The following is an 11,103-nucleotide window of genomic DNA, read 5'->3' on the forward strand; positions in this document are numbered from 1 at the left end:
CTTACGTGCACCTCAACTAATTCCACGGAGTCTTAAAGTTTATAGTCGGATACTCACTTTAGTGGCTCTGAGGAAACTCGAACTGGTGACCATTACGAACAAACTCAAAGTCTAACAATTGAACTACCTCTCAAGGTTAAAATAGAAAAATAGGAAATACACGAATGAAAATAAAACTAAATAATGAACAATCGCGCTATTCGTACAGAACCCGTTGACAGAACACCTTGATAGAATGAGGTGGAAATAAAAAGAAAAAAACTAACCGACAATCAGAAGTAAATTTGAAGGCAACCTAGCCCAAATCTCATTCCCATTTTCCACAATCCCTAACCTCAGAAGCCCGTAATAGAGGCGAAAAAGACGATCGAAGGCGATCTACTCCGCCATCTCTTCGTTCTGACTTCATCCATCTCCCCGTTGTCAACATATAAATCTAGACCTCCGACGAAATCCAAATCGTTCGATCAGTGTTTTGTAAAGGTGTTCGTTCGAATCCCTACAATCACAGTTTTCTCTGGCGACTTTGCACCAAAAATCAAGTGAGCTTCATACGTGACTTAGATGGGTAACTAGAAGATGTTGATTTTCAACCAAGTTTGTGTAATTATGAAGCTGTTTATCTACCCAGAATTTGTTTGATGATTATATTTGGGTTCTTCTTAAGAACGCAGAAATTTTTTTAAAATTAGGGTTCTCTAATTCATGTAGATGCTCATCATGTAGATTTCTCTCTTTGCCTCAGCACTCTTACACCATGTGTAGTGAATTTAGCTCCTTCCAAAATTCTGGATTTTACAATGAATTATCAACTTTTTTAACTTGAAATGCAGTTGAATAGATTATCATTGTATTTGTTAATTTCTTTCATATTAGTGTATCATCCCATTGGCTTTCCAAAATCAAGTAATTCGAAACAAAAATTACCAGCATCAACCAAAGAATCACCAAAACTACGAGCATCAACCAAAGAGTCAACAGAACCAAAATTTGGAGTAAAATTTTCTACAAAGCAGATTCTGAACCAAAACAATATTGTCAAGAATGTAATTATAAAACAAGTGATTGGCTGATTGCAATATTAGGAAAATGCCCTTTCTTGAATTGTTGCACTGTGTTTGATATAGAAGTTTTTGAAGCTTATAATGGTAGGACCGAATGATGGAGTTTGTCATGGTTGTAGATGAAGGGGTCGCTTTTTTGCGGATTGTGAAAATAAGGTCCGTTGCCCGTGGTGTAAAGCTACGTATGTCAAGTGTGTTGCAGTGGTGAAGAATACGAACAACAAAGGTAAATTGTTCAACCGTTGTAGCAAAAATGCGATTTTTGGGAGTGGGTCAAAGATGGTGAAACGTCGGCCGAATCAAGTTCTGTTGGTAGCTTCTCTACTAATGATTTGGCAACTGGATTAGAGAATAATGTCGCTTCCATGTTTGAAACGATGTGTCGACTAACTCACGAGAAAGATGTAGAGATAACCATGACAATACGCAAAGGCAATGCAAATGTGGAATGTGATAAGAAAGGAAAGGGCCTGGCATGATGTGTAGTTGTTTGGCTATGAATTTCTGTTGTGACATTTTTATTTTGTGACTTTTTCAGTTAGTTAAATGTTGTTGTGCAATGTTGATGCACTTAGGCCTAGTATGCACAATGTAATCAGTTTCTGCCTCTTTTTGTAATCAGTTTCGGCCTATTATGGACAATGTAATCAAATGTGGCAATGTAAAGTTCTACTCAGTTTCCGCCTCATTTTCTCTCCTTTTTATTATCAACTGTGGCATTATCTTAGCTTTTAGACAATTGACAACAAATTCTGAAATATACAGTTTAACATATATGCCCAGAAATAGGAGGTAAGTCAAAATCCTGTAAGCATTACTTGGATGTTGTCACAAAAATTTAACATACAAGCCCACAAATAGCATATGCATTGTAACTACAAACATCATTTCCATTCAACAATTTACAATTTGATAGGTTCTGTGGTTCCAGATGGTAGGAATCAGTATGATAGCAATTGTAAGTGACATTCACAAACTAAACCTAAATTTCATCTTTTTCTTGCAAAAGGAAGCCAAATTACTGGCATTGGAATGTCATGATTTCCATACTGTTGCAATCGCCGATGGTGAATGTGGCTTCAGTGTCTCACCACAGCAGCTTTCGCTTGCCTCTGTTTAACATTCCATCAATAGACGACCACCCCCACCAAGAACGACCACAACGGCTTAGTATGAGGCGGAGGTTTGGAGGCCGCGTTTTTGTGAATAAGGAAGACACTGGCACTGAAGTGAGCATCACTAATTCCACTCCATCTTCCACATAAACTTTTTTTTTAATGGTATTACGCAAAAGCATCAAGAAGGCAGACATAGAAAATTCCAACTTCAATCTTGCTTGACATCGTCCACTCCTATTGATACACAAGTTGTAGCACAATAACCATTTGGAAAAGTTGGTGAAACTAAAAAGTAGGATGTTCTAAAATTATTTAGACTGATTAATCTAAGATTCTAGCCTACTTGCAATTCAAAGCAACACAAACAAAATAATCACCAATCATTTCGTTATATATATTACAAATGGCCTGGATCCGAGATGTGAGCATTTTCTAATTAAAACGTCCAAAAATAAGTAATTGGAATTTGTTATGCCTGTAATCCATATTTGAAATACAGAAAATTATAATACATTTCTATATTCATTCAACAAGAAGAGAAAATGTAATCACTTTCCTGAAGAAAATCAATGGTTTCCTCCATCTCTGTCCGGTAAGCACAAGTAGAAATACGACATTGCCTGAAAATCTGTACAAGAAAGTAAATATTACCCGAGCAAGACATAAAATGGATGACGCATTTTTTGCGTATAATGTTTAACCACATAATTACCTCGACCATTGAACTGAACATGATTGCCGGTCGAAGGAAAAAAAAACTTTGTTGTGTGAATGCAACACTTTCGTGGTCACCCTACATAAATGAATTTCTTATTGTGATAAATATTTTCTTTTTGAGATAACTTCGTCTTATATATCTACTAACCATTAAGAGTTGCGAATATGTTAATGGTGGTGCATTCATGCAATGTTGTGACTGTTCATGTATTTGAACGCCGTTTGCCTCGACGTCAACATTACTGGGCTGGGCCTTCCTCCTATTTCCTTTGGATGTACTCGAACGCCCCTGCATGGCATCCAAACAAATTACTTGCATTAGGCAAACAACTCGAATGCAATTAGCTTTAATGTTAACTTCAAATATACCTTTCCCTTGTTCGAACTAGATTCTAACAGGCTCTTCTTACGAAGTTTTTTGGTGCGCCCTTTCTTTTCACGCATTTAGGATCACGTAATCCACTAGTGACAGTTTCTAACAACGGTCCACATTGTGATGCTACCGGTGCACCATGCGGAGACAGGACATTACTCACAACATTGGATTTCGATGCCGTTACCAGTTCACATTCATGGTCGATCCATTTTTGTAAGTTTTCTGCTTTGCTTTCATCATCTGCAACTAGGTCGGCTAATGTAGCAAAAGATTGACACAATTTGTTGTACCTCAACTGCCTCGATGTACTAATCAACCCATCGTAGTTAACTACGACCCTCGTATGGGCTCTACTCACATCTCTCCGCCACTTTCGTAATATATACTTGTCCGGTACTTGTTTGACGCCATTACAGATCAATACTGCGATCATATGCCTACATATTATTCCTCGAAACTCAAACAAAATGGCAACTACAAACAATGTCACAATCATCTTTCCAAAAAGAGACGAAGAACACTTTTTTTCTTTTATTGCTCATCGTTTATCTCTTCCTCGCATACCTCGTACGTTGTCCCCGAACTTCCCTTCGAAGAAGATATTAGATCACAATAAAGCTTCCCGATGAATTATTCTTAAACTTCTCGAAACTTTGAAATGGAGTAAATGGCTTGAAATTGCTTTTCCATTTCATACCTTATTGCACATGGTACCATCTGTGAGAAAGACCTGAAATCTGCTTGAATCTCCTTCTCAACTTTACTCCGCAAAGCCCGTTTATATTGGTCGATGAATTGCTTTAATGAGGTCTTCGAATGTACATATCCATCAAAGAACGCATTCATACTCTCACTGCATTGCGTTGTCGACATACCTGCCCAGAAATTGGTTTTGAAAAAGTATGGAACCCATCGACATCTATTCTCATACAGTCCCAACAACTAGGTATTATGATGCAAATCATATGTGTCGATCATTACCCTCCACCCTTCTTCAAAGTCTTGAACAAATTGTGAATCGTAAACCAAATTGTGAATAGTACAGAAAATAGAACCCCTATCGACATGGTATCCAAACTTTTCTGGCAACCTTTTCAATATGTGCCACAAACACCACCTATGCTTTGTATAAGGGAATACGATTTCAATTGCATTTTGCATAGCTCGGTCTTGATAAGTAATTATACCCTGAGGTGCTTTGCTATGCATACACTGTAGTCATGTCCTAAACAACCAAACAAATGTATCCGTGTCTTCATTTGAGACCAGCCCACATCCAAGTAGGGTCGATTGCCCGTGATGATTAATACCAACAAATGGGCAAACGGCATGTCATACATATTGGTGAGGTATGTGGTATCAAATGTTACAACATCACTAAACTCCTTATAAGCCCGTCTTCTTCTATTATCTACCCAAAACACATTCTTTAGCCTCGAATCTTCATCTAAATCCATACTAAAATAAAACCCGGAGCAACTAGCTTGCATCTTTGAAAAGTAAGATTGTATTGCTGTGGCATCTCCTTCTCCAACTCTAAGACGCCGAATTTGTTCAACATAATTTCGACAATCCTTTTCCACACACGTCATATTTTCGTATCCACCTACTTCAGCTACTGTCGAGTTGAAACTTTTGTGTAATGGAATTTCTGTCATATCATCCACTTATAGCCGCCGTTTAACATGTGCGCTCAACTCTCGGTTGCATCAATATAGCCTGGATTTTGATGGACTTGTCTTATGATTATGCTCGAGGTTTACCGTGTTAATTCTCCATATTCCACGACTATCCATAGATGCAGTCAGCCTCGCTTTACAACCTGTTTGAATGGTTGGTTGTGGTTTTAAAGAATCGCTTGTAGTACTACTTCTTTTTCCCTTACGACTACATGTTAATGTAACATATCTTACAACACTGTCATCATCCTTTTTTGAGTTCATTTTTCTGACTGGAAACCCTTCAGCGTATGCATATTTTTTGTAGTAATCAAACAATTCATTTTCATCATTGAATTTCATACCAACCTCGGGTGCTTGTAAAGATGCATCATCTTTTACTACGTTGTCATCACGCAATAAGTTCGCATTCTCGACCGCATTCTCGACCACATTCTCAGACTCGGATTCTACCAAAATAATGTCATCCACATTGTCCAAAATATTTTTTCCTACAAAAGAAATTTAGCAGTTTCAATGTCAATGGTGTAAAGTATTCGGTAACTGATAGAAGATACTCATTCCAAGTTATATGAAGCTGGTATATGTATCTAATGTAATATGTACATAAACCGCTTCATCTTACATCATTTTAATTTTATCCTCTGGGTTTCTATTAATTTTAGCTCGACTTTCATCTATTCGACAAAAGCCATTGCAGGAATGATCTTCACCTGCTTCTTGCGGTCATTCAAATGTGGGCATGTTCAACCTAAACTTCTTTTATTGAAAACAAAATTTCTCTAAGAAGACAGTTTAAAAGAGAGAGTTGATCCAACTTCAAGTTCTACACTTTCTTTCCTCAACAAGGTTCAATGAATTTGTTAAAATCTCGCACTTGTTTTTTTCTCATTGGAAGTATAGAAGGAACTGGAGTATGAAGAGGCCCATTTCGAAGTACAATAAATGATAAATTTCAGCAACTAATGCATCTTTTCAATTACGGTTCAAGAATAAGGTGAACAACACCCAACACATTGCATTTTCAACAAAATAATAACAGACCCGTTACCTTTCTCTGCTATGTTTTTGATGTTGTAAAGAGTAAGGTCATCAACTCATTTTACTTTCAATGCACATGCAGGACGATAGCCAGAGTCTTTTTCTAGAGTCAACCGAGATCTTGTTCACTTCGCCAGTGGCCGAGGCAGCCATCCAAATTGTTGGGGAAATTTTGGGAAAGAAAGGTATTTGGCGCTCAAAACATTCGTGAGGGGGAAAAATAAAGGAAAATAAAGTCTAACTGATTTAAAGCCTTTTATTAAACTGAACGGGTCAGGCCCAATAATTTATTAAACTGTAGGCAACGTGCTGGCAATTTCAAATGTTTTCAAATTTGCAATTTTTAATGCAAAACGTCATGTCCTTTTGTCATTAGGCATGTAATCTACCATGTACAAATAGATTTTCTCAATAATGAATGCATGACAATCTGTAAACATGACGTGACATATCTGAATAATTATGAAATAATTGTTTGATTAAAGTATTAGGTGAGGACACTTTCTGCAATCTTTCCCATCCCTAAGATCTGTTGCTCCCCTGTCTTGATGCTACTATTTTACTATTTAAGGACCTCATTTTCTTTCTGGTCATAAATAAAACGCACAATACAATTTGCTGCATGTGAGGGCTTATTTCAATTTTAAATCTTTGCATTGACTTTTTAATAGACAAATAAATATAAGCCACCGTTTGACCCCCATTATTTCATATTATAATTTTTCTCTCTTTTATCTTTAATCACACAATTTTTCATAAAATAATATATACGTAAATCGAAAACTATTCTTTCTTTTTTAACCACTTATTTTCTGAAAAACACTATTCCAAAAATTATAACCCCTAATAATGGGGGCCAAACGGGGGCTAAATTCATCATTCCACATAAACTTCACATCAAGCTAACTAGCTAAGGATTACGGTGCAATCAGTAAAAAAAAAATAAAAAATAGACCAGATATTATAATGCAATATTGTGACCTAGTGAATAAATTAGAGATCAATGGTTAAACGGAAGAGGAGCATAAGCCAAACATGATCAAGTGCACACAAATTGTATGAATATCAATAACTTCTCAAGTTGAATAGAAGAAAAGTCAAAATCATGCAAATTGAGATTAAAAAACTAAATAATTTTGCCAGCTCTTGAATTTGCATTAAATTAATTAAAAAAAAGGTTTAAAAAACATTGCAATAAATTTCTCGTGCATACACAGGTGCAGATGTTATAAATTTTGGAATGCACACGTGATATCCAGTATCCACGTACGTAAAATACTAATTTTGACTGTCTTTTCCATTAAGAACATATCACGTGGTCGATACATTTTTTCCTCAGCACAACTAGGCCCATTATATTGTGATATTCAATGCGTCAATTATCGAATTGCGAAAACACTTTTCACTACTAGAAAGGGCAGGAAAGAGAGACGAAATTTTAGGGATAGAAAATTCCGTCTCTAAAGTCGTATTTTTTTGGTAGTTTTTGGTGAAAAATATTAATCATATTAACAAATATTCAAATGAATAATGTTATTCACTATTACTAAGATTAAGATTGGAAATGATTGCAATTCGCAGCTAACTAATGATGAATAACATTATTTATTCAAATATAGATTCCCAACATAATGTAATGTTCAACGTGAAGTCGAATTCCATTTCGAAAATGAACTTTGCAAAAATATTTATTTGGTAGAAAAACCAAGAAATCTATTTCCAAGCATATCCTACTCGAAAAAATAAAAAATAAAAAAATTCAGCTATTGATGTAGCCTCTAGTTGCTACTGCTAGTCTTGACGCTAACTACTATTTAAATCCTTTCTATAATACACAATAGAATAAAATTTTTATCAAGATAGATCGAATCAACAACCTATACTTAAACTAACGGCACAAGGGAATCAAGGCTTCAAGAGCACAAAACAGAGAAAATGAACATAGGTCTCCTTGAAGAACAAAGTCTAATATAAAGAAAGGAAAGTAGAGCGAGCACACTTTTACTCTATCTGGACTGGCATGGCCCTCCTGTTTTGCTAATGGAGGCTCTGCCTTTTACTATGCTTGCATCTATTTTTCATATCAAGTCTACATGTGTAGTTTACTGAGATTGACTTTTAAAGACACGAATTCTTTTTTATCTCTCCTATGTAAATCCGAGTCTTAACCGGCTTCTTGAAAGAGAGAAAGAACTTACAGAGAAAGATGAGTAATGAACCATCACTATGGCAAAAATGGTAGTCAATGCCATGCTTGCAGCCACAATTTGTCTGGTCATATTCATTGAACTTTACCATTGGGTGGTCAACAATATACTGATTGTAGTCCCACTAGCTATATTTTGAATTATCATTTTGGATTCATTGTTTTCTAAATTCAGATAATGCAATCTTTGAGGAAATAATTATAAAATCAACCTGTGATCACTTCACGTGTTTCTTGACTAATAAGGTTTCGTTTCGATCTTTGTATGGACAGTTAATTCTTGAAGTCTTCAATTCTGTGGTCAAATCAATCAAGTCGATCTAATTTTTACATCATTCATTTTTTACCTTTAATTACTAGCCCCTATTTGATCCCTATTAAATTACATTCCATTACATTCTATTTTTCTCTCTCCTATTTTCAACCACACAATCTTCCATAAAATAATATTACACGTAAATCGAAAATTTTTCCTTCTTTTTCAACCACTCATTTTTTCAACAAAAGACTATTTCCCCCATTTTCATTACCAAAAATGGGGGCCAAACAGGGCTTAGCCTGAAATAGGGGGAAAACAGGAAAAAAGAAAAAGTGGTACAAGAAAAGAACAAGAAGCATATCCAAATAGTGCCAATTGCCCTTTATGGTAATAAAGAAAGATGATATGATAGAAGCATGTGCACTATGGCAAGAAGCCCCAACCACTAGTTTTGATCTAAAAACAAAGGCCACTGCCATCTTATCGTGATTTGTTTTATGTTATGTCAGCATTATTAGTATGTTTTCTTTTGCTAGTTGGTACCTAAGTATTTGACCAAATAGATCATTGAGAATACCAGATTAGCCTTGTTAATTGTAGCAAGTTTTGGATGATTAGGTTATTTTGAAAGACCAACTCATCTGAGTTAGAGTTTGTTTGATACAGATTTTAAGTTAATCAAAATTAATTTTTTGATCGTTATGTCACTATTTTAGTCGTCATTTTTGAATTTTTCTTTCACAGGTATTATCAACTTTATTTCTAACGGTCAAAAAATTAATTAATCAAATCCATACCAAATAAACACTTAAACAGATGTTATTTTTTTTTACTTTTCTTGATGTTTTCTCTCGCTTGTTCTCTTCACTAAGGTTACGTAATGATCTATCTAATTTCCAGGTCAGCTACAAAGATTCCCATAGCATGTTCATGTGTCTTTGAACATTTGTGCTTCAGCCGTCGAGGCTCCAATTAAGCGTAATATGCCTTGGCCATGAGCTTACCTAAACAACGACATGTGTAGAACCATAACACTCGGTTGGAATTGTTATTGGAAGCCTTGACCAGAAACATAATCAAAGATCTTAGTTTGTCCTCAAATATAGATAAGAACCTTAGTACGAATTTTGGCAGAATCAACCTGAATTTCAATGCACTAAACTCATACGTGCACACAAATAATTATTGGACAAATATCACAAAGCCCAAACCTCAACAAGCCTTAAAAATGTAACACGATTATAACTTTCGCATAATAATGACGAACGTCAACTCACAAAAATAACCAAAAATATCCTCGAAATTGTCTATATTTAAGGCCATTGCACAAAAGAAAAAGGGTTGAAAATTTTGATATCCAAACTTTCACTCTAAAAAAGTCGCAGCGAATTAAAACACATTTTGGGTCAGACCTATTGAAAACTGAAATAATCTCCAATTGAAAAGCATTTTCGATCAAAATAACGTTGAAATTTCCATCTCTCTCTTTCCATACAGAGGATTGGCTCTTTAATCACACCCATATTTCCAAAAAGAGGAAAAGTAGTCGAAATTCAGGCAAAAAAATTTATCATTGAATTTAAAAAAATAAATTCTTTTTTCTTTTAAAAATCAACAATTATCTTCAGATACACAAACTTACAAATCAGACTTTAGAAATAGATTTCTTACCTTCCCTCATCTTCCAAAGTGATTTAGTAATAGTGCATGCAAGCAAAAGTATGAAAATGAAAGGATAGAAAAAAGAGACGATTATCTTCGTTCTAATCAACACTTCGGTCCTTCCCACGAAATTTTCCTTCATGATTTAATTAAAATTTTTTTTTGAACTCGAAAATTTTTTAAAACCATCTATTTTACACCTATTGTCTACTGGCAAATTTGATGATTAGGAAATTACAAGCATTCCATGAAAAAAAGGGATTTCATTTTTTTTTCCTATAATCTTTTATAGTAAAAGTAATGACTTTTAGACATTGACGATAAAACAAGAAAAAATGAACTAGATGTTCTCAATTTACAGAGATGGTCCCTCCCCCAATTCAGGATTGTAACAGATTAAGGGCCCGTTTGGTACTTTTTTTTTCAAAATGCATTTTTCTCTTTCTTCTTTTCAACCACATATTCTTTATTAAAATAATATTACACGTAAATAAAAAAAAATTTCCTTATTTTTCAACCATACATTTCACATCAATTTACTATTCTAAAATGTATTTTTACATAAAAATGGATATCAAACACTCTCTTATATTAATTTTCACAAAAACGTTAGACAGTTAAAAAATCGAACTTTTGTTAAATAGGCAGCACGACGATTGTGTAGATACGATGTCGGGGGATTGTGGCAATGAATAAGAGCAGGTTGTGGTTCTAGGAATCGAGATGAGATAAGACTTAGGTGAAAAATGTTAACAGATTTTAAACTTTTCAAATATCAAATAAAAAACCAAGTGCTAAAAAAGTCGAAACTTTCCTTGACCAAAAAGGTTAAAAAATAGAAGGTATAATCTTTCACTGATTCTCACGAAAAATAACAGCATATATGATTATGCATTTCAATTGCAAATATGCTACAAAGTTATTATAGTATAAAATGCTGACAGTAGGTAAAACTACCAGTGTGTATAGTTTAAAGAAGAA

The 11,103-nt window shown here is 34.7% G+C and overlaps 1 protein-coding gene across 1 annotated transcript; it reads right to left on the reverse strand.

Annotated features, from left to right (window-relative positions):
• Positions 1 to 4,984: 4,984 nt before the first annotated feature.
• LOC111374042 (protein FAR1-RELATED SEQUENCE 6-like) lies at positions 4,985 to 6,148 on the reverse strand. Its single transcript, XM_022996664.1, has 2 exons — positions 6,061 to 6,148; positions 4,985 to 5,445 (listed from the first exon to the last, which is right to left on the reverse strand). Exons 1-2 carry the CDS (start codon positions 6,146 to 6,148, stop codon positions 4,985 to 4,987), a joined length of 549 nt encoding a protein of 182 aa, XP_022852432.1.
• Positions 6,149 to 11,103: the final 4,955 nt, after the last annotated feature.

Source organism: Olea europaea, unplaced genomic scaffold, assembly GCF_002742605.1.
Source record: "Olea europaea var. sylvestris unplaced genomic scaffold, O_europaea_v1 scaffold1197, whole genome shotgun sequence".
NCBI classification, from domain to species: domain Eukaryota; kingdom Viridiplantae; phylum Streptophyta; class Magnoliopsida; order Lamiales; family Oleaceae; genus Olea; species Olea europaea.

Coding starts and splice junctions, on each gene's coding strand:
- LOC111374042 (XM_022996664.1), bottom strand. CDS start 6,148: ATGGCTGCCTCGGCCACTGGCGAAGTGAACAAGATCTCGGTTGACTCT. Junction 5,446..6,060: donor GTCCTGCATGTGCATTGAAA/GTAAAATGAGTT, acceptor TTTCTTTTGTAG/GAAAAAATATTTTGGACAAT.